Source organism: Macrobrachium nipponense, chromosome 12 (assembly GCF_015104395.2).
Source record: "Macrobrachium nipponense isolate FS-2020 chromosome 12, ASM1510439v2, whole genome shotgun sequence".
In the NCBI taxonomy this organism is placed as follows: domain Eukaryota; kingdom Metazoa; phylum Arthropoda; class Malacostraca; order Decapoda; family Palaemonidae; genus Macrobrachium; species Macrobrachium nipponense.
In genome coordinates, this window is record NC_087205.1 from 19,214,114 (window position 1) to 19,238,851 (window position 24,738).

A 24,738-nucleotide genomic window follows, 5' to 3' on the forward strand; every position below is an offset into this window, starting at 1 on the left:
CCAGGAGGTTTCCCATATTGAAGAAGTGTTTGTTGTATATAAGTTTCAGGAGAAGTAGCAAAGCCTTTGCCATGTCTTGCAGTCTACCAAGCTAAGTAGGACCAGTTCTGTGGTTGACATAGTGAGAGGGGGTAATAATCAAGTTAGTGCCACTATTGCTCAAATTGCTGGAAGAAATTGTATATATCAATCATGGGTGGCTACAGGAACTGAGAAAACACATCCAACACTTTGAATTTATTATTTATAAGTCATTTAAGCCTCTAAACTGGCACTTGTGTCTATGGAAGTTTCAAGGAGTCACACCCATTTGATGTCCCCATTTGCTTCTCATTGTCAGACTATCTTTCTTGTGGCCTTGGAACTGTAAAACAGGTCAGTGAGATTACATTCACTAAGAGTCATGCTAACTAAGGTTTATAGACCTATAGTTTTGTTTGCAGCCAACTTCATGTTGATGGTACAACTTAGACAGCCGCAACTATATGATAATGCAGAAAACTGATACTTAGAAACAGTATTTCTTATAGGCCCAAGCAAAGTTTACTAGTGTGTGCACTATTGGATAACAAAGCTGCACAGGTGAGATGATTAGATCATGAAACCAGAGCCCTGTCTACATCTACGAGGAGAACGGTCCCGATCTCGAGAGTTAATTCCCGAGTTACTTCTGGATGCGAGTCTTATTATCGTCTTTCTTACGGCCCTGGAAAATACTCGTTCCTTGAACAAGACGAGTAGATGAAACCTCCTTTGGAGAAGACCAATCTGTAGATTTGGGATTCTTAGAGGTTGCTTCCCATTGTAAAGCGAGATGATATAGAAACTGAAGCTGTGGAAACTGTCACACTGATTGACACTGGGATGCGTGAAGACATCCCGTGAGACAATACCTTTCCAAAGGTTGGTACCCCAACACCCAACACTTAGAGTTGTTTCTGTGCATCCAAACGTGAAGACACTGTGCAAAGGTGGGAGCTACCTCCTCCTTCACCTTGTTGGGAGGGTGGGGGCTTACCCTAAACTTCCCCCCCCCCCCCTTTTTTTTTTTAAGAGCAGAGGTAGCAACATTAATTACAAGATCTCCCAAACCCCACTCAAAACATCTCAAGCAATAGAAGAGTGAGAGGGGATAAAATCTTCCAGAGGAGAAGATGCAATGAGAGAAAATTTTGGCAAGGAAGGGGTTGAACAAGAAGGAATTGATGTGTCAAGGCCATTGGGGCGAGAAACCAACCCAAGATGGCGCTGCTGATTTCCTTATCAATGTTCTTAGCAAATTTCTTCCATTCCTCAGGAGACCAAGTAGGACAATCGGAATAGGGATTACTTACACTGCAGTCGGTAGATCTGCACCAGCTTCAAGTGGTATGGGGGTCTGTATCCAAGGCGGCCAAGTAACAAGAACCAAGGTTGTTAGAGAAACCCCCAGAATCCCTATTGTCAGACTGCAGGATTGTTAGTCATGAAAAATACCAATTGATTAACAATTTGTCATATTTTAATTGTAACCTTTATGTCAGTACTATCTTAAGTGCAGGTATCTGGGGGGGCCAGTCGGCATTTTTTTTTAAGTTTCATCCATGGGATGGATATGTAATTTTTAAGATAAGTAGTAGCAGCAGCTTGGTAGACTTTTTACCTTTTGAGATGATTTTTGTGATTCTTTATTCTTTTCCTTGCTGTCTATACATCATTTCTTTTATGGCATCCTTAGATGTGTAGGAGTCTAGAATTACCAGCAACTATGTCTGATGCATATGGTAACTGTTGTCTGTTTTTTGGCTTGTCAACACCTACATATTACAAGTGCTTAATTATATTCTCAAAGTCCATTCTTGTCTTTTGTTTGATCTTTTGACCAGAGACATTGGTTTCCGTGCATATTTTGCAGGTTGCAGACAGCATTATGGGCATTTAGCATCTAGATCCTCCTAAATTACAAATTGGTCTTAAAAGAGTAATAGGTTTTTTGTGAAAGTGATTTCTTTTATAAAATAAAATAGATTTTTTCATACAAGCCTATCACTCAGATAAAAAGTGTCCTTTCCACAACCTCACAGACTTCATAACTAAAGGGCCCCATATACTGAACGATTGTCTGTATCGTTTGCAAAAACTTTGTATATGGGCTTGACTGAATACAAAAGTATGCGGAGTTTCGTGTCTGAACGATCTCAGCGGGAATCTTTCATGATCAGGTTGCTGGCTTGCGACTCATGTCTCTTTTAGAGATGATGCCATGTCTTCCTGTGACAAAAACTTTGTTTGGACTGAAATTGGTTTAGAGATCGTTCATACTGTATGAATAGTGTGTGTGTTTGTCGATAACAACAGTCGTTTAGACAGTCGTTCGTACAATCGTTCAGTGTATGGCCTATATATAACATTCAAGACTACACAAAACATGAGGCAGTTAGCTACAGGGAACCAGTGTTAAGGTGACATTCATTATTAGTACCCTTTTTCTTTTGTCTGTTAATCAAAAGGCAATGGTATGTGGGGTTTTAAAGACCATGAAGGAGATCTGTTTATGAGAATTGGGTTGTGTGTAAACATCAATTTTCTCATGAAGGATTTTTTTTTCCTCTGTTTACCATTTAAGAGTCATATACCAATAGTTAACCCATTTATCTGCAGAGGCCTTTTTATTTCTGTCCATCCACTAAGGCTAAGGTTTTTAAAGTGCCAAAATTATATTACCTTTGTATTTTGAAGACTAAAGTTCATACGAAATGAGTGAATTGGATTCATCTTTAATGGTTTGGATCCAAGGGTCAATGTCAAAGGCCAAATAGGAGAGACTAAAGACGCACTTTTAAGCCAAGACACCCCCAAGGAGGATAAAAAGCTTTGCAATCCTTGTCTGTAATTACTACCAAAGGCAAACCCAAGCCCATACTCCAATCATTCCAATTGAGTTAAAATTCTCACAAGTAGAAGTGCTTAACCAGTCATGCAATAGACCAATGATCAACACCTATTGGCCAGAGAGGGGTGTCGACCAAATGAATATTTATGGAGGAGAGAGCAAGTCTGGAGAGCAGTTCTTATCCAGAAAATCTCTTGGAATCAACACTAAGAAGACAAAGGCAGTGGTAGTTGTTAAACCAAAGGGCAGTCACCATCTTAGAGAATGGATGAATGGTCAATAAAACTGATAAGCAGACATAGTAAGGTTATTTTTTGCCAGAGAAGCAAAGAAGTTAAAAGAACTGAGACAAACAAGTCTTGCATACAGGCTCCTTGAATTTGATCAGTTAACTCAAAACAGGCTGTTAAGAGACCTCTTGACATGTATAAGATTGCTACAGATGGCACTTTGGTTAACTCCTGGATGTAAGTGTAAAGGAATGCTGGAGTTATGAACCCAAAGAACAGTTAGAACATGAGGACTTGGAGGCATAAGACACTAGAAAGCTGGAGGATCAGGCAGCTCAAGTTGAAAAATATCAGAGGAAGACACAATGACTAGCATAGTATAGGACATCAGAACTGCAAGGAATGTCTTAGGAAACAAAATGCCTCGCAGACATCAAAAATACTATGGCACTTGAACTGCAAGGAATGTCTTAGGAAACAAAATGCCTTGCAGACATCAAAAATACTATGGCACTTAACCATGCAAGGACAGAATGACCCCTGGCAGCCCACAGAATTTGAAGTAGAGGACATGGAGGCCCAGACAAGTACTATACTGGATCAAGACTACAATGACAAAACACAAAGGCAGGAGGCAGCAGACATTGTAAGCACGGGAACTGATCCTGAAAGGATATCACCAAAGTATTAGGGAGGAATTGCCAAGGGCAGGGAAACAACATTCCAAGCAGGAGTGAAAGAATGCAAAATTTTGACCAACTCAAAGAAGTTTATAAGAAGTTGATTTAAAAAAAAAAAGTTGTATGCCATAATGGAAAATCATCTACTGGAAAGAGAAATGTCCATGCCTTTTCCAGTTAGTACTTGGTTTTAAGATTGAATACTAGTCTAATCAGGCAAGGGATGAACATGCTCCAACTCGTGCTATGAGCTAAGCATAGGAGAGAAGTAGCAGCAGACAAAAGCTACCTTTTTCTCAGCACTGGAAGGAATATCGTAGGGAGATGAAGACTTCCAATTTAGGGGATGAGACTTTGGCAAAGAAGGTCCTATTGTCTTTCTGTATGTATTAACATTCCCTGTTGTGTTTATTATGGTACGATTGCTGTAATCAGTAGATGCATCTGATTCTTGTTATATGAGATGGGCTGCTTAGATTTGAAAAAAATTAAATTGTACTACTGTCCATTGCAACTTATTTTTATGAGATTGGGACCAAATGTTTGATAGTTGCACCGGGAGTGTGTTGATGTTTCATGCTCATTGTTGAATACATTAAGGAGATAACTGTGGTACTGTGATAAATAGTATTTCATAATTTAATGAGAAGTAGTCACAACACTGGATGGTGCAGGTTTTTTTATGGTAAAATTATGTAAAGCCACTTTTCACCTTTGCATGGTAAAATTTTGAACCATTTATTTCAAATCAATGCATTATGTTCATGGCAATGGAGATGGATATGCCTCAGCATTGTTTTGTTTTGTATATCTTTTTACCAAAGAGGGTGACATGATACAAAAAAATTAAAAAGGCCCTTGAAGTACTATACAAACTCTTGCTTTATGTAGCTTGTCGTGTGTTTTTCGTGCCATATTGATTTTTATGAAGTATATTGGTTTGTATTTTCATGGAAATTAACACTTAGAATTTTAAGCATATTATTGTGTATTACAAGGTATAATTTTGGAAAAGCAAAAAGAAAATAAGAAAATTTAGGATGAAGAAAACTCTCTAGATTGTTGGTACCATAGCTCAGAATAATCTTACTGAGAAGAAATTAAACCAAATTTAGTAGCTATATAGGTATAGATTTAGTGATACCAGTTGAGTTTTGGCATTTTATTTTTATCCTTGTAAATTGGATCATTTTGAATAATTGACATTTGAAGATTTCCAACCTAACAATGCTTCTCTTGAGTGCTCGTGCTTACACTATTTTATATGAGTGTCTTATCTGTTCTAGTTGAGGAACTGCATGGTGTCAGAGAAAGTGAAGAGAGACTTAAAGGACAACTTGCCGAGTTGCAGCGGAAAGAGCAGTATCACATCATGAGGTTATCAAGTAAAGAACATGAACTACAAGATATGGGGGTGAGCTGTTTTGTTTTTTTATTTTTGCTCCTGTATTTTATTTAACATTTCCATGCCCTTTTGAATAGTAAGAAAATAATTTTATATTTAGTTGTAATAAGTAACCAGCAGTGTTTAGTTTCCTAGATGACTGTTGGTTTTAGTCTGTTGTGGTTGGTTGATTTTGTACTCTGAAAGGTCTTGGGGAAACAATTAACTTAAAAAAATCTGGGATTATATAAAACTATACTGTGAGTACTATATACCATAACCATACCATTCAGTTCTGTTCAAGTTTGATGGTGTAATAAAGTGTTAATTGATAATGAATAACTTTTGTTAGGATGAGGGTAGGAGCCCTTGTTGAGTATTTGTTACTTTGAAATATGTGGGCATTTCAACTATTCATGGAAAGTAAGTGGTGGTAATTTGGAGCAAAGATATTATGGCCAAATTTTGTACTTTTTGCCAAAGTGCACTGATTTTCTTCAGTTACAGTCAAAGGCAAAGGGGAATGAAGAATAAGTTAGTTTCTTTTCAAAGTGGTAAAGATTGACCATAAATCATTGGTCATTTTTATATTGTAGATGATTATATAACTGGTGGTTTTTTGTTTTCAGGCCCAGATTCAAGAACTTAAAAACATGTCCGTTGGAGTGGGAGGACTCAGAAACTGTCTGCTAGACCCAGCTGTAAACCTCCTCTTTGAACGTCTCAAGAGGGATCTGGATTCAGCACGAACTAAGATGGAGGAGACACAGAATGAGCTTTCAGCCTGGAAGTTCACCCCCGATAGGTGTGCCCCCGTGCTTAGTTTATACGGCCAGACTTTGCCTGGCAGCTGCCATAAGCAATTAACAGTGACTATTTTGATATGGATATTGGCAGTGAGCTTGCTTCTAGGATCAAGCTCATGATATTTATAAACATTAAACAATGACACTTATCATCATCATCATCATCATTTTCTCTAGAGTTTATCTGCTCAAAACAATTAGCATCTCTTGTAAAGAATTACAAAGTGACTGTTCATTGGTGAAGCAGCCCCTTCTGCGTTCATTGTTATCTGACTGTAGTGAATGTTACCCCTCGCACATGGTATCATGGCTTTTCTCAGGATTGTGACATTTGTCTTTTATGAAAGGTTTCTTTACTTTAATGATTTATAATTTAGCATTTTAAATGGCTTTCATTTCTTTCACAGAAGATATCTGTATGTGAAAGATGCTGAGTCCTGAGTGCTTTCAGGAATAGTCGTAAAGAGAAAAAAGGGTATATGCGCTTCATTTTTTGCATCGCTTTTAATTTGCACTTTAAAAAAAGTGATATTTAGAAAGAAAGACCATTGGCGCACTATTCCCAAAATTCGTTTGTGTCCTCTGGAAAAAAAGTACTGTACTGCCATTGGGATAGAACTGATGTAGAAGCTATAGACACTAATGATTAAGACAGTCATGAGAATTATTGGTTTTTGGCTCTTCGAAAGAGTGCAGTGGTGACCCTGATGTATTTATCAGAAGGAGAACTATGGCCAAATGAAGCTGTTCATAGTTCAATGCACTCGGCTGAACTTTTAACTTTAGTATCAAAGACTTAAAATCTATATATTGCAGCGTTTCAAGTTAATCCATGTTCCTCTTAACCTGAAAAGTAAGTGAATGGTTTGCATTGTATTTGTGTGTGACCATAGGTTCTTTTGCATATTGTGGCTGGACATTTTGATATATATTTAAACTTGATATACCCCTTTCCCTTGGTTGTCTTCATGAACATCAGAATAAGGCAACATCTATGGTCTGTAATAAAAATTATATCTTAAATGGGTATTTTGAAAGATAACTAAATCTTCAGATCAGCCTTTAATGAAATATCGTAGATTAATACACTAAATGTTTGCTAATAGATATTATCTGCCTTGTTCTTGGGTAACAATACTGTAAGATATTGTATCCATATTGGTACATGAGTTCTCAAAAAAAGAGGAGCACCTATTTACAGTTTGGTGGTTCAGTATAATAGTGTCTGGAGGCTCTCACACAGTCTTCGTGATTAGCGTGATACCTTCTGAAGTTTTGGGTATGAAAGAATGGAGCATTCTTTAATTTATCTTATTTTAATAAAAGCAAAATATACATTTCGTTCCTTCAACTTCAGTTTTATCCTGAACGTGGCCTGATGTGTAATGGGATGGGAAGAGTTAAAGTAAATAGTAAGTGAAATGGCAGAAATGGACAGAAACATACTCATTTGATAATCTGTATGCTTTCAGACTTTCAAACATGATAAATGCCTCTGGAATTTTTGGTAAAAATGTGACAGATATCTTTGAAAACTTTTGGTATCATCTTCTTCACAAACCGCAAGTCAATTCCATTGGCTCATGAGGTTTTCTATTTCTGTCATATTATTTTATTTGGGTCTGTATGTGGGCCACAAGTTTATATTCTCCTTCAAGCATGACAAATTGATGTTTACAGTGTTTAATTTACTTGAAACAAATTCTTGCCTTTGGCCTTTTTACTTTTCACTTTTGTCTTTTGTTTTGTGAGAGCTACTTTTACATCAGTGACACGCTTTTTCCAAATGAAAGGTTGAATGCTCAGAAAGATTTCATCATTGATGCACTGGTGGCCTCTCAGAGAGTTATGATATGCATATGTCTGGTCAAGTATGTGTGATTGTTTGTGCACACATAGACATATTATAATCGTCTTGTCTGTAAATGCATATTAGTGTACAGTAGTTTCAAGAGAGTAGTTCCCAAGAAAACATTTTGTTTTATAAGATAAGCTCAAATACTAAGTGTCAGATTTTTAAGTTCCCATTAAGCAATCCAGAGTGCATAGTTTCTCTTTCGAGATGTTTTATGATGAGCAGGACATATCATCTATAACTGTTTGTTATAATTCCATTGTTATGGTCAAGTGAAAATAGGTTATTGAAACCTTTCAATGTACAGATATTGTACTTTCTTTTAGGTTAGTATTTTTAATCACCCAGTAATCAGCAAGTGGTAGCCAGATATGAAAGGTAAGTTTATTAATATTTTCTGTTTTTGAAGTTTATCTAACTTACGAGTTTTATCATTCATTGTATTGAGATTTGCGACTGATAGGTCCCTATTTCTGTACTGAGGAATATCAAAAGGTGATATTAACTTTGCATTGTCCAATAGAATATGATTCCTCTCTCTCTCTCTCTCTCTCTCGTCCTCTTTCCTCCTCTCATCTCTCTCTCTCTCTCTCTCTCTCTCTCTCTCTGTATGGTGATCTTTATGTCCTAGCTGTGTGATTCCATGGTCTTGAACTACATTGAAATGATAATGTGTCACAATAAACTGTTACTTAATTGTGCATCTTAAGTCACAAAATGCTCTCAGGAGGAATTCTCCAAAAGAAAAGGAAGGAAATGGTTTTAGGTAGATACTACTTAAGCATCTCAGAGCTGTAGTTTATGGTCTGTCCGCCCAGCTTCCAGGGACAGACCTCATGCTGCCTTGGAAAACACCTTTTAGCAGTCCCTGGGACATCCTTATATTTTTGTCTTTCCTTCTGTCAGCCCAATTTGCCAAGTGATGAACCAAGGTTTGTTATTCCTTGTCTCAGATAATCCTGGTAGTTCCTTGTTGGCCCTAGGCTGAGTGGTATCTTGATCTGCTAGGTTTTTGGTCAATACCTGCAGAGATCTTCTTTGGTCCACTCTTCTTTGCTAGCATAATGTTGGGGTAACTGCAACCACCTGGTAACAGAAGGTGGACCGTCTGCATCTGGTGTCATCATAGGGGTCTCTCCAGTTGTGGCTATGCTAATACCTCATTCTGCCAAACTATTTTATGTAAGTACAGTGCATCCTTGACTTACAGCGATTTTATCTAAGACACTTTTTCAGTGTTGTTAAGGGCATTTTACAGTGCTGTAGCTTGATGTTGCATCAAGTTACAGCGCTGTTGACGGTGCTAAGGGAGGGAACAGGCATCAAGTTAATGACGCGCAACATCAAGTTACAGCGCCATAAATTAAGATGTCACCATGAGCACTGTTAAAGTGCCGTTAACGGCAAAAACCAACTTACGTCAGAAATCACCTTACAGCGCAGCGCTGGAGTGGATCCCCTGCCATATGTCAAGGATGCACTGTAACTTGCCAAGTAATTACTTAGCTATAGCTTAGCTTCACGTGGCAAACCCTAAATTCAAAATATCGTTTTAGCGCCTCTGTTGCAGAATGTAGGTGACCAGCCCTGCCTACTGCACGAGTCCACTTGGATACAACAGTAGTCACCCGGCTCAATCTGCTTTTGCCACTCGCAAAAGTAACACCTTGTGCCAGCTGCTGCAAGCCCTAGTTTTGCCTGTTGTTTAGCAAATGATTTATTTGTGTGGAAGTCGGGGAAGTATTATTGCTTTTGATAGCTACAATCTGCTAATTTGCTATGGTTTATGTCAGAATAGCCAATTTCATTTAGTTGCATCTGATTCAAGTGCTTCTTGCTTCGCAATTTTAGTGAAGAATGTAAGGCTAGGCTAACTAAGTTTTGATATGATCCACATACAAGTGCAGTAATTGTAGGGGACAGGTAAAGGAGATTATGTGTAGTGAATGTAAGATCTTAGTAAACTTAAAAGTAATAGGAAGAGAAAGATGACCCTTAGGGCTGAGAGTACGACTTCATTCAGCCTAGATTCTTCCCCTAGCCTAAGTCAGATCTTAGTCTTATCATTCCTTCTACTTCTGGTCACGATCTTCCTCCTATTCCCAGTCCTCCTCCTATCATTCCACATACTCGTGTGCTGCTAACCCTGATGCCATTGCCAATCTTAAATCCAGGCAGGTTTGATAAGAAGTTGAACCTTGTAATGAGTCCCAAATGTTTAGTAAGAAAGTGTCAAGTGAAGTGCAAGTGGAGGAGGTGGCTTCTTGTCTCGCTGGTTCTCCTAGACGATGGTCCTTGTCCCGCTACCTTAACCACGGGAGAGGACACACTAGTGGTCCAAAGGAGGCTGGTAGGGTTTGTCCATGGGTTGCCACCCCCTCACAGTCAAGCCCGTTGCAAAATCCCAGCTATCGACAGATGGCCGTGGGAAAGGCTTTTGGATGAATGTGTATTGTTTGTCTTTCAACATGGCTTCTCGTCTTGCCAGCTCTCCTAGACAAATGCCCCGGTCCCGCTCCCCCAACCCTGTGAGAAGATACTGGAGGTCCAATGGAGGCTGGTTGGGTTTATCCACGAGTTGCCGCCCCCTCAGTCGAATCTGCTGTAAAATCATAGGTTTTGACAAATGGCTGTAGGAAAGGCATATAATTTGATGTACTTTGTTTGTCTTCCAGCTTGGATGCTGATTACCATCAAGGGCTTCATAGGCACTTCCTTGATTCATCTCGTTTGTGGAAGAGACACGTGGATGACACTGGTTGATCTTCCCCCACTTTCCTGTTAAGTGGAACAAGGAGGATTTTGGCAGCCCACAACCCTCTTGCAACTTTGCAGTGGATCCCTCAGTGTGCAATAGTACATACAACTTCCATATTACCCATGGGATTCTGCAGTCTCGTTCTCTCCAGAGCACTGGTTATACAGTGCCCTCTTTTGGATGCCAAGTGCTTGAAACGCCACTCCTAGCACCACTTCAAGCATCATTATTGCACCCAGTGCCCACTCCTGAGAGTCCAGGCCCAACTCCAGTACTCTGACCACCAGCTTCTGAGCTCCCATCGCCACCCATCACGCGCCCGTCACCAATTCTTCACCCATCCACTGCTCTCAAGCACCAAGCACCCACCTCGCATCCAGAAGTCTTTTTTGCCGTTCATTGGTCAACAGCCTTCTGAGATTTTGTGCTTCATTAGAAAAACTTATACCTCGGAGCCTCCCCAGTAGTGGAAGAGATTGCTTCAGACCTTTACTAGAAGTCCACTCAAGACCCCTTAACTCATCCCTCCAAGCGCCCCAAGAGTTCTTCATGGTTGTCGCCCGGATCTAAGATGGTATCTTTGTAGCAACAGCATTCCTTTTGTGGAAGCAAGCCTAAGTTGCAATCTAGACCCCACTCCAACATCTGGTTCCCTTCTAGCTCCATGAAGAGGAGATCTTCCAAGACATCCAAAAATTGGGCTAGGAGTCCTTTGTATCCCATTAGGAGCCAGACTTCTCATTTTTGGAAGAAGTGGGATAAGCAAAGGGACAGACCATTGGATCGTCAAGATTCTGAAGGAGGGCTACTACATCACTTTCCCTCCTTTAGTCACCTTGATGGCCTACTCTACAGGCTCAGAGAAGCATTTGGCGTTTTCAAAGGAAGTATCCTGTTCTTCTGAAGAGAGCCATACAAGTCGAGGACATCAGCATGGCGGGCTTCTATGATTGTCTATTTGTAGTTCCCAAGGTGTCGTGGGACTGGAGACCAGCCCTAGATGTTAGCACCCTCATTCACTTCGTAAGGAAGACGAAGTTGAAGATGGAAACAAACCAGTTAGTCTTGTCATCCATTCACCCAGGCAGTTGGATGATAACATTGGGCATGCAAGATGCTTACCTCCATATCCCCATCCATCTAGTCTTCAGGAAGTACCTCAGGTTCAGGAAGTACCTCAGGTTCATCTTCCAGGCCAAAGTCTTCCAGTTTCGGGGTCTGCCTCAATCACTCCTCAGCTCCTCAGGTGTTTACTCGAGTCCTCTACCCCCTCGCCAAATGGCTTTTTCACCTGATTGGCATCAACATCAGCCTTTACCTGGACGACTGGCTTCTTTGATCCCCTTTGATAGAGAAATGCAGGAAGATACTTACAGTCATGTTCAGCCCACCAATGGATAAGCTTACTAGGGACTTTCATCCGTAGAGATCTTCGTTAGGTTAGGCAGATGGCACATGGGAGTGTTCCAATTCTACCTGAAAACCAGTTGGGACAGAAAAACTCAACCAGACTGCCGTCTTTTTCCTTCACTCAGAAAATAAAATCTGACCTCCAATGGTGGCTGTCTGAAAAAAAAAAGTTTCGCAGGGAAAGTCTCTCTGTCCTTTGAACTCAGACTTAGACTTATGCTTAGGCGTCTTAGGTCTAGGATCAGGATCCATTCTGGGGTCAGGAAGTTTCCGGGATGAATGGAAACTTCATATCAATGTCTGGGATTTAAAGGCCATCCATCTAGGCCTTCGGTGCATCTCGACTGAATTGCTACAGGATAGTAGTACATGTGGACAATACCACCACACTGTTGTATATCCAGAAACAACAGGGAACTCGTTTCTTCTCTGTCTGCCAGGCAGCAAAGGATCTTCTATGGTTATGCTGAAATCAGATGACATTATTCAGTGGAAACTTATCGTTCTGGCCGACGAAATGAGTCATTGGTGGCAGGTCCTTCCCACAGAGTGGACCCTGGATAACACCATCTTTGTCGACCTTGGGAGACTGGGGCAAACTGACACTAGACCTGTTTGCCACCTTAAGAGACAACCATCTCCCTCTCTTCTGCTCTCCAGCCCTGAATCCCATGGCAGGGGTGACAGACCTCGTGCTCCAAGATTGGTCAGGCCTGACTATATGCCTTCCCGCCCTTGAGTATAGTGAGGGAGGTGCTAAACAAGTTCAAGTCTCATCCCAACGTCTCGATGACCCTTGTATCTGCTTGAGCCAGTGAAGAAATGGTTCCTGGATCTTCTGTGCTTTTTGGTAGACTTCCCGAGGTTGCTTCCCCAAAGACAGTGGTTACTCAAACCACCTCACTTTAAGAGATGCCACCAAAGGTAATCCACTCTGGCTCTGACAGGCTTCAGACTCGGGAAACTCGTCAGAATGAAATTTTTTTCAGGATGCAGCTACACAAGCTATTGCACAGTGTAGATGACAATTTTCTTGCAATGTCAACCAATTAAGATAGACAGCTTTTTCGTTGATGATGCCTCAGATATAGTGTCTTGTCTTCTGAGACATCTTTAACTCAAAAGGCAGCCTTCCTCCTCTATCTGAGGACTTACCTCAGTTTTTTTTTTTTTTTTTTTTTTTTTTTTTTTTATTAAAGCAAAGAGGTATGCACCTGTCATCAAACCTAGATCTTATTGGTTTCATCAAACTGTTTGGCACTTCACAGCAGGAGTTCGATCTGGTTTTATGGGACGTAGGTGTTGTGCAAAAGTGGCTTATGGACCCTTCTTTAGAACTCCTCTGTTCCGATAACCTCAAGAACCTCACTCGGAAGACACTCTTCCTCAAAAGGGTAAACGTCTTCCAAGGGGACACAGTCTGCTCTTGTACTGTGGTGCATTCTCAAATCCAGGATGACATTTTGCCTGTATTCAAAGGGAGAGCACATGAATTCAGAGCAGTTGCTACCTCTTGCCTTCAAGGATAATCTATTCCTTTTGGCTATTGTTTTATGTACCCTTTGGAAGTGCAAATTGATCTTCACATCTCACCACATGAATGAAGTTGAAACATTGTTTGAAAATTGTAGCACCCTGAGGCATTATCAGTGGTTGGCATGGTTTTTGGGGGAAGAAGCATAGAGATTCTTTCTCTCTTCTGTTTCTTAACCCAGATGTAGGATGTTGAGTTTTGGGAAGCCTAAGGGTACCCGGTACCTGGAATGTCCACCAGTCTTATGGATGGGTAGTGCTTTTGTGGTTAGTGTTAATGGTAAGTGTTAACTGGTTGTTCGATTTTCTGGTACTGCACCCAAGGGATGGGCACATATTGGTGTGTCTTGTCAGTTATCAGGCGTATCCTCCGATGTAAGACTCCCACTGATGTAAAGTCGACCCTCTGCTCAACTGCCACACCACTACAAGTTAAGATGAGCACCAACCAGTCAGTATGATTACCTGCACTAGCTCTTTTACCACGTAAGGAATGACAAGCGTGGTTTCAATGATGGTCATCCTTTCTATTTCAAAGTCATTATCACACTTAATGGTTTGGAATAGAATAGTATGTCCATTCATCCCACCCCCCTTTCAGTGTGGGATTCAACTTATATGAAAATATTTTTATAATAAAATTTTCATATATACTTACCAAGTAAGTACAGAATTGGAGCCCTCCCTCCCTCTTCTCTTATGGACGTAACGGCAAAAACAGATTGAGCCAGTTAACTACTATTGTTGTACGTTTCCAAGCAGACCTGTGCAGTTGGCAGGGTGTGTCACCTACGTTCCTGCAACAGATGCACAACGCGATAATTTTAAGTTGGCTTTGCTTTGAAAGATAAGCTATAGCTAAGTAATTACTTGGTAAATATATATGAAACTTAATTTTCTTATAAAAATATCATATTTATTTCAAACCATGTGACTAAGTTAGATAATCCCTATTGAAAATGATGTAGACACCATGTAAACCCTGATAAGCATTCCCTTAACATTGTTAGTACATGTACAGTAAATTGTATATTTTTTAAACTTTACTGAGGTCTCAAGTGGCTTCTTGCCGTAGGTCGTGCATTTTATTGTTTCCTATTCCATTTCATTAACCATTTTTGTTATCAGTTCATTTGTGTATTTAATTTTCTTGGAATTTGTTTGTGCACTTAATATTTTCAGCAAAATCCTCTGTAGTGGAGGAGGATAAATGATTTAATTTTTTTTATTTTTTTTATTTTCTAGTTTTGTTCTATATTTATTCCTGTGGTAGGTGCAAATGCTTTTCTTGTAAAATGGAAAAATAGATTACTTGAAAAGTATTCAGCACTTAGTGTTCATATTTTAAAGTGCCTTGGATATCTTGACTTGTTTATTATGCACTGTACTGCATTATAATGTTATCATTCACTTGGTATCTGTATATCTGTTATGAGGCAGTGGTGAAGGTGTTTTGGCTTGCCAGCCAAGTAGTGTGGTTCATATTCGTCCAAAATTGATAAAGATCCTCACCCATTGTGGATTCCTTGCAGGAACTCTTCTCCTGATTGCTGTGTGTAGCTGTGTAAGCTACAATAAATGAGCATCTCTCTTCTGATGGTGCTTTAGCCAGTCTTCCTGATAATCTCCCCTTCTTGGCTTGTTACTTTGTTTAACAAGGAGTGTACTGCTTTATCTTGTTTTTCTCTTCTTGTCCTGCCCTTTGCTTGCTCAGAGGGATATCGAGTCCAGTTTGAGTAGCACTGGGGTTCCATGTTCCGGAAGCAGATTAAAAAGAGTAATTCAAATTGGTTTTAGTGCTGCTTTCAATTTATTAAATCACAGGGCACTTATTTATAAACCTAAGAATCTTGGAGTGGGTGGATATGTTTTAAGATTACCTCAAGATTTGCTCATAGGTAGGCAGCAGCGATTTGCTGTAGACGGGATCTTTAGTGAACCAAGACCTATTGTGTCTGGAGTTCCACGGGGTATTGTTCTTGGGCCACTGTTATTTTTAGTGAATACAAGTGATATGGTTGTTGGCCTGGAAAACCGATTGCTGCTGATGCAACACTTGTGGATAAAGTAAAGTCTCCATGTATGAGAAATAAACCTGCCCCCAGCCTCAATCAGGACATGGACTAGATCTGGGAATGGTGTAGTCAGTGGGTAGGAAGCTGAACTCCAGTCAATTGAAAACACTATTGATTACCAGATCTAGTACGGATTTCCTGCCCCCATTCTCCCCTTCAGGTGGCTGGAACTTTGCCGAATTAGTCTGAAGCTCTAAATATTCTAGGTGGAACTTTTGAGAAACATCTGATGAAAGTTTCAGCAAATACACCATGTAAGAGATGTTTCACATTCAGTTGATTCCTGATCCCCTTTATCTGCCGAGAACAACCAGATTCATTGAACAGCAGCACCAGCATGCAGTAAATGAGCCTTGTTGTTGAACTTCTCAGTGCCAGATGTCCTTTATTCTTCACACCGTGGACTGTGGAACAACCTCCAGAGGATGTCTTGCACTTGGACTTTCAGAAGATCAAGCAAAAATGCAATGCATTACTACCCTAGTATACTGTTGTTCCTGCATTTTGATACATTTTTATGTATTTATTAATGTATTTTTCTTCTTGCATGTTGATACATTTTATTATGTATTTATTAATGCATTTTTTTTTATTAGTGGTATCTCTTCTGTATTTCCATTTTCTTCCTCTTACCTCTTCCTAATGAACACCATATTCTTTGTAAGCTCGAAATTCAAGTCATTGACCCTTGTGGGCTTGTTCCATATGAATAGGTTTCAATTACTGAATAATGATTATTCCCCCCCCTCCCACTCACACACACTTTAGTCCATTTGAATCAGACACCAGCACCAGCCATATCAATTGACTGGACTAGGACTCTTAGTAGGAGGAACAGAAGGATTTCCAGCACCCCACCCAGTTACCCTATCATAGGGCTCAGTAGGAACAAAACACTTCAGGCTCTGGGTAGTTTATTTACTACCATTCCACCTACGTCCTCCACCCATAGAATTAAGCAGTCCCCCTCCTCCCTCCTTTCAACTAGTACAGTTGAAGCAGTTAGTACAGATGAGGTGAAGTTTTCCATAAATAGTGGAGATTGTATCATGAGGTTAGAGTAATCCCATAGATTTTTGAAGCAATGAGAAGAGGTTATCAACTCCAGTTCTAGAGACAAGCATCACACACACTTTTCTTGCTTCCATTGATTTTGGACTTACATCAGGAATTTGCTGTGGTTTATTGCTGGGAACAGTGAGGTTAGGTTAGTGATGGACAAGGAAATAATGCAGGTGGTGTCCTTTGACCGTTGCACTGTTTTGAATTGCCTGTTTATGGTTCCAAAGGGTACAGGAGGATGGTATCTTATTGTTGCCCTTAGCCCTTTCAACCCATTTTATCAACAGACCCCTTTCCATTGGTATCCAAGAAATTTTTCCATTTTTTTATTTGAAGGGAGAACTACTACTACTACTACTACTACTATGACTTATTACTACTACTACTACTACTACTACTACTACTACTCTACTACTACGACTACTACTACTACTACTATACTACTACTACTCTACTACTACTACTACTACAATACTAATACTACTATACTACTACTACTACTATACTTACCACTACTACTACTACTAATACTACTACTACTACTACCTCTTCTTCTTCTTCTTCTTCTTCCTTCTTCTTTTCTTCTTCTTATATTTTCTTCTTCTTCTTCTTTTCTTCTTTCTTTTCTTCTTCTTCTTTTCTTCTTATTCTTCTTCCTTCGCTTCTTCTTCTGTCTTCTTCTTTCTTTCTTCTTTTCTTCTTTTCTTCTTCTTCTTCTTCTTCTTTAGTCACAGTGGAACATCTCCCCCCAATTACGGCTGAACATGTCATGCAATTCAGGAACATCTTGATATCTTTCAAGTCCCTATCACAGAGAACATCTGAGATCTTCATTGGTGGCTGAACATTCAAAACCTGTTATGAGGTGTCCTTTTTGTTCTTATTCCATCAGGGATTCTTATAATATCAGATGTGTCCAATCAGGGCTGGGCCACTCATCAACTTCTGAAGTGGAAAGTGGTGTTCCTGAGTATCCAAGCTTGAATTAGCCAAGTGAGAGGCAAGTCTTAGGGCATTTTCGTGCACAACACTACCAACGTAGCATACTTAGTCATGTATAATAGTCAAGATCTTTAAGAAGTTGTAATTGATCCTACAGGTGACATTTTTCCAATCTTGGGTTACTTCAGCTCTCTTTTCTCCTTCTCAGTTGCAATTCAAGTTACATTATAAACACTAAGTCAGGATAAACCAAAATTGATATAAAAATTAAATTGAATGTTTTTCTTACAAACCCTTTACTTTTACTAATAATCGCAATGTACTCTTTCCAAGTCCTCAAGATTCCTACAGCTAAGATTGCACATGAAGTGGAATAGTTAGACATAGGGGACCTGAGTGTATTTGTGCATATTTACAGTACCACTGACTTTCTTATCTTTTTCTTTTACAAAAGGCTTGAGGCCTGTGAGACTTGTTTTGCTTACAAAATGAGCTACAAAATTTGTAATGGGTTTATAGGAAAATAAGTTTATTTTAAAATTTAGATATTGTAGAACATGGCTTCACAAGGTGCTCCATTTTCATACTCCGTTTTCCTTCTAAAACTCAGACATTATTTCTCGCAGCAGGAGATAAATACCCAGTGTCTCCTACATATGGGAATAGCTGTGGACAGTACTAATGATTCTTTGTAGAATTCTTTGTTTATCCAACCTGTTCTCTACTTCTACCTGTCCCCCACAATTTTGACTCCACTAGCTATCCATCACCTTACAACTGCCCTATATGTTAGAATAAATCATTTGGTTGAGCTCCATAAGGTTTTAAAAATTTTGAAATGTATGTCTGATTAAATGTATGTGTAGCCAAGGAGCATATCAATAATAGTGTGCTTAGCACTTAGCTGTAGACTGTACTTTGGTATGATCTCTTTGGTCTCTTCCCACCTGTGCCTTTTTTTTTTTCTTCTGCCGAGTCATCCAGTATTCTAGAAGTAACATTTTAGTTTTCAATCTAAAGTACCTCATGAGTCTATTGGAACATTATTCAGTATTCGTAAGATTTAAAGTGGTGTAGTTTATAATGATACACAGATGTCAGTTCTTGATTTTAATTAAAAATTACCAAAAACGAAAGAGAGTCAGATGTAAATGTCTAAAAATTGTAGAATAATGCCCAAGCTTTTATCTTCTGGTATACAATTATGACGAAGGAATTACTCTATATGGGTGAAGAGTAAAGGCATCAACAGCTATCAGTACATCAATTCTGATATGGTACTTCATAGCTAGGAACTAGGTTAAGTTAACTTAGTGCCATCTGAATGTACAGTACTTCAGTGGTAATTTTTGCTATAGCAATGCAATGTTTTTCAGAAACTGTATTGCTAGTGTCTTAAATTTTATCTATACTTTTTATTAGACTAGTTTTTCAAAAAATGCCATTTTATGCGGTGTACTTAAACATAACAAAGAAGTTTCCACGGCATTAAATGTGGCATTGCTTGTACAGTAAATAGGAATGTAGATGAAGATATTGTTGTCCCATTTTCAGTTTAAAATAATCTCATTGAAACAAATCCTTGAAGGAAATGTGACTGAACCTTCAATTTTTTCAGTTTATTAAGAACAAACCCTTCAGTCCAGCCTTAGGAGGGTAATTTTTAAAAGTTTGCTTAAACTAACAATAACCATAGTAGTAATGTGGAACAATAAACAAAATACAGCTCCCCCCTCTTTTTTTTTTGTTTACTTAATGCTACAGGAATACATGGGGGATATGTACCAACATTTATATAAAATTGCCAAAGCACACAGCTCCAAGCATTCAACCATACTACTCAAGGATGGGTAATAATATGTGATTGATAATAAGCCTTTGTGTGACGAGTTCAAGTCTTATTTAAAGTATATGTTAATTTTGGGGCGTAGAGTTTTTAATGTTTGCTTTTTTATTATTTGAAGATGATGATAAAAATAAAACTTGTGGTTTAGAGAGTGCAGAAACTAAGACAAAGTTTTATTTAACTAATTGTAAATATGAAGCCTAGCAAACATTCAAATCCACTTGAAAAAACAATTGCGTGGCATACACACTTTGAGAAATTCTGCAGCTCACTCAATTTATTCATGCAATTTTCAACACCCAAAATATTATCATGTCTGTCTAAAAGATGAAGTATGATTTATTTGAGTAAAATTGATTTTTATAAAGCGTAAAAAGAAAAAGACCACATTGTTGGTAAAAGGAGATAATGCCTAATAACGTCATGGAAGCTTTCCTTCTGATAGAGGGTAAATTTAGTATGCTCGGTCTAATAAAAATGACTTGGGTTGAGAGTTGTCTGCCAGAAGATATTTGTTATATATTATACTTGTATATAGTATTTTGAAATGAAATCCTGCTACTTCCTTCAAGTTAGCACATGTACATGTCACTGTCAGTATTACAAAGGTAAAATGAAAATTACTTTCATGTCATGAAGGTAGCTTGAAGAGGTCCACTGTGATGGGAGCAGGGTGTTAATTTGTAAAAGTGATGGTTTAGAGCAAGATCGTTTTTGTTGTAAGAAAAATGAAAATTTCTTAATAAATCCGTTTGCATAGCCTGAGTAGCATCTTGTGCTGCTTAGCATTGGCCAGAGGGAAGCAGGAGGAGAGAAAAGCGAAATATTTTAAGAACCCTTACTCTAAAAACTGTTGGCCTGGTAGATTCTGTTACACAAGCCTGTGAGTAAGGTCAAATCTCTTAGTAGTTTTGAATAAAATTTGACAACTGAAGTACACTTTCTACATCCAGCAGGCATGGTAGAAATTACCTCCAAAAAATGTATGCCCTAAGGGTACCCAGGAAAAGATTAAAGAAGTGATGAGTCCTTACTAGCCATTTAATGGAAAATTTGGCTATTTTGGGTTTATTTTTACTAATTTAAATGAGTCATTTTAACACCAATTAGACTGGACGGTTGACAGATATTTTTCACAGTACCTCAGTCATTGTTAGGAATGCTACAGTACTTCAGTCATTGTTAGGACAATGGCTGTGATGCTCAGGTATGTATTTGTACTCGAGCAAAAACTTGAATGATAAAGATTGTTATCACTCATTGTCTTTGTAGATAAGGACATGGATAAGCAAAATATTCTCTCTCAATGCACACACCATTTGGCATGTGTTAGCAGTGAATTGCAGTCTTAAATGTGAAAATGTTCCACAGTTCTCAAGGATGTTTGCATTAGATGATGTTGGAATTGAGAATACAGTATCTTATTATGAAAAGTTTGTCATCTTGATTATTTCATCCATTCAGTTGTCATATTTCTTAAAAGATGAAAAATGGTAGCATTTCTTTCTAGAGGACACTGTTTATCATTTAAAAGCAGTTTTGATAAGTTATATATAATACTAGCACATAAGAATTAATAAAGAACCTGGAAAGGAAGAGAACTCCATCCCACCTGTACTCAAGGCCAAACTATTAAGGCTCACAGCATGTGATGACCACCATATTGAGAAACAAACATTTATGTATTCATAAACAAAGGAAAACTAGTTTAGAGGCACTGGATAAAGTTCCTACTTTAAGTTCAGTTTTTTTTTCCCATTAAAGTGCTGGATTTCAATTCAAGTTTGTCAAGGACATTGGCAATTTCAGTCATACTTGTAACAAATGCATCTCACTTGGAAACATTTTTATAGCACAGACTCTGATTGTGACCATAATGTAAACAATAATGAGAAAAAGTAAGTTATGGAATGCTATATATATATATATATATATATATATATATATATATATATATATATATATATATATATATATGAGTGTATAGATGAAGCTTCATGTTTGAATTGAACACTGAATCGGAATAGGCAGTTCAGCATAATTTACCTATTCAGTGAAGTGGAAAGAAATATATATATATATATATATATATATATATATATATATATATATATATATATATGTATATATATATATATATATATATATATATATATATATATATATATATATATATATATATATATATTTCTTTCCACTTCACTGAATAGGTAAATTATGCTGAACTGCCTATTCCGATTCAGTGTTCAATTCAAACATGAAGCTTCATCTATACACTCTATATATATATATATATATATATATATATATATATATATATATATATATATTTTAGCATTCCATAACTTACTTTTTCTCATTACATTATTCATAAAAAGAAAAGACTTCACCACTATTAATTCAGAGTAGTTTAATAAGATCATCAGTGAAATTCCTCAATGTCATATGCCTGGTCTGGCATTCCTAAATGAAAGTTATGAAAAGGGACATATATATGGATACTGTATATATATATATATATATATATTATATTATATATAATATATGATATATATATATATATATATATATATATATATATATAGATATATATATATATATATATATATATATATATATATATATATATATATATATATATATATATATATATATATATATATATATATATATATATATTATATATATATATATATATATACAGTATCCATATATATGTCCCTTTTCATAACTTTCATTTAGGAATGCCAGACCAGGCATATGACATTGAGGAATTTCACTGATGATCTTATTAAACTACTCTGAATTAATAGTGGTGAAGTCTTTTCTTTTTATGAATAATGTAAGGATTTTGTGTTTTATAGGTTTAAAGTAATTCTGGAAGAGCATTCTTATCAGTTCATTTATATTATATTTAGAATTTGTATTCATGAATTCTTCATTTTCTTGTGAGGCATTTATCATGTCTTAATTATGATGTAGTTCTGTTTAGGTATGTCAGTAATAACAGCTTTGATTTATGAAGGTATTTATACTGTAGTAAAACAAGATTTGGGCCTCCCAAGATTTTGGTTGTGCTTCCATCTTTAAAGCATATTAGTTATACAGATGAATCTCAATAAGAGAATATATATAAGTTCCTCTGGTTACTAGTATTAGCAGAAATAAGTTGTCTTTGTATATTCTATCAAAGGGTATATTGCATTCCTTTTATAGTTTTGCATTCATTTTTATCTTGTAAAAATTTCTAATAAACATCACCTGAAATTGATGGATACTATTTCTTGCTTAAGATATGAATTTGAAAAAAAAAATTAAATTAAATGTTCCTTTTTTCAGCAATACTGGCAAACAACTGATGGCCAAGTGTCGCTTGCTTATCAAGGAAAATGAAGAATTGGGAAGAATGATAACCTCTGGTCGTTTAGCTAAATTAGAAGGTGAATTGGCCCTTCAAAGGAACTTCAGTGAAGAGCTTAAGAAATCTCAATCAGGTAAGTGCAGTTTAGAAAAATAGATTTATCCCCTTGCTTATGTTATGAAGCATAGCTTATTGGATCTGTTGGTATTAGGAAATGCATACTAACAGTAATCTCCTCCATGGGATGTGAACTTCCATAAAACAACCTTATCTTGAATGTAGTGCAAATGATTGCTGGGTGGCTTATGAATCTTCCAGATATCTGTAAGTTGAAGTCTACCTTTTAGTGGAGAACATTAATTTGCCAATTGTTTTTTGATGAATATGGATGGTTTTGATCTTTCTAGACCCTTTGAAAGGCCCCAGCATCAAGCTGCATAGCCCAAATGTATTTGTTCCTGTAAGATTAATATAAAATGCCTGTAGATTTTTTAAATAAAGGACAGTGAATTATTTATTTTGTCGAGACCACAATGCGACTGTCTGTGACCAAAATCCTTCAGGTTGGTTATTATTGTCATTTAAAAGTTTGATTTCTTTTCAAGAGCAAATGATATTGGCATGAGCAACTTAATAGGTTGTGAAAGGAAAGCCAGAAGCAGGAAGAGACTTCTAAACCTGTGCAGTAGAAGGAGAGAATCAGATTCTCTACCGTGTAATCCTGAGAGGAATATAGTCAATTTCCAGAGAGCAAATGTAGCAATGAAGGATCTTACAAGCCTATAAAAAAGGAAGACGACGTCTTCCTTTGAGCTCAAAAGATTAATGATCAGAATAGTACAGTACATGTAGAAAAGCATAGGAGAAAGAGGTCAGGCAAGGTTAGGATTATTGATTAAATGAATTGCCATAAATTCCAACCAGTTGAGAAGGGAGACTGCAAAAGCTGCAACTCAAAAACCATTCCTATGCCCTAGCAATTGGCCATGAGGTGAGTCTAGGTGAGCTTAACCACCAGTCAGTTCTAAAGCTTACTTTATCCTCCCACCAACATTAAGTCTCCCCTTACGTAAGATGTTCTTTATATGAACATACAAAAATTTTTTAATAAATTTGTATTTTTTCGTAGCTAACAAATCTGTTGTCTTAACATACATGGCCCCACCTCAAGCCACCCCTCATACACCTTGGCTGGAAAAAACTGAAATGTCATAGCATCCGCTAGGGGGAAAGCCCACCTTTTTCCTCATTGGCTATCTCCTGTTCCCACCAAAACCTTGTGCTATTAACCCTTAAACGCCGACTGGACGTATTTTACGTCGACATTTTTTGTCTCTCGGGTGCCGACTGGACGTATTTTACGTCGACATACAAAAGTTTTTTTAAAAATTCGCGGAAAAATACTTTTAGGCTTACCAGCCGAAAACTCTTGAATCACGCGCCTTGGGGGATGCTGGGAGTTCATGGATCAAGGTGTTGTTTTGTTTACAATCGTTACGCAGGCACGCAAGCGCGAATTTCTTTATTGCCGCACTAAAAAGTATTTGTGACACATCTCTAAAATTATTTCGTCACTTTGACATAATTTTTTTACCATTTTAAATTAGCCGTTACATGGAGTATTATATATGAAAATGTGCGCATTTTTATGTAAAATACAACAAAAAAATATTCATGATTGTAGCTTTTATCAGTTTTGAGATATTTTCATATAAATAACGATAAGTGCCAAAATTTCAACCTTTGGTCAACTTTGACTACCGAAATGGTCGAAAAACGCAATTGTAAGCTAAAACTCTTATATTTTAGTAATATTCAATCATTTACCTTAATTTTGAAACTAATTGGAAGTCTCTAGCACAATATTTCGATTTATGGTGAATTTATGAAAAACCTTTTTCCCTACGTCCGCGCGGTAACTCTT

General features: G+C 37.6%; 1 protein-coding gene across 2 annotated transcripts in view; it reads left to right on the forward strand.

The window, feature by feature from the left end:
- Nucleotides 1-22,985, forward strand: part of LOC135224387 (pre-mRNA-splicing regulator WTAP-like) — a 74,403-nt gene extending 51,418 nt beyond the window's left edge. Inside the window, exons 3-6 of one of the 2 annotated variants that reach the window (XR_010316713.1) lie at nucleotides 5,069-5,196; nucleotides 5,796-5,971; nucleotides 6,380-6,825; nucleotides 22,793-22,938. Coding sequence is in view for 1 of the 2 variants with exons in the window: in XM_064263343.1 (XP_064119413.1) it covers nucleotides 5,069-5,196; nucleotides 5,796-5,971; nucleotides 22,793-22,970 (482 nt within the window). In the remaining variant the exon portion in view is untranslated. Of the gene's footprint in view, nucleotides 1-5,068; nucleotides 5,197-5,795; nucleotides 5,972-6,379; nucleotides 6,826-22,792 lie in introns of both variants that reach the window. The other variant, XM_064263343.1, reaches the window with a different exon arrangement.
- The last annotated feature ends 1,753 nt before the right edge of the window (nucleotides 22,986-24,738 follow it).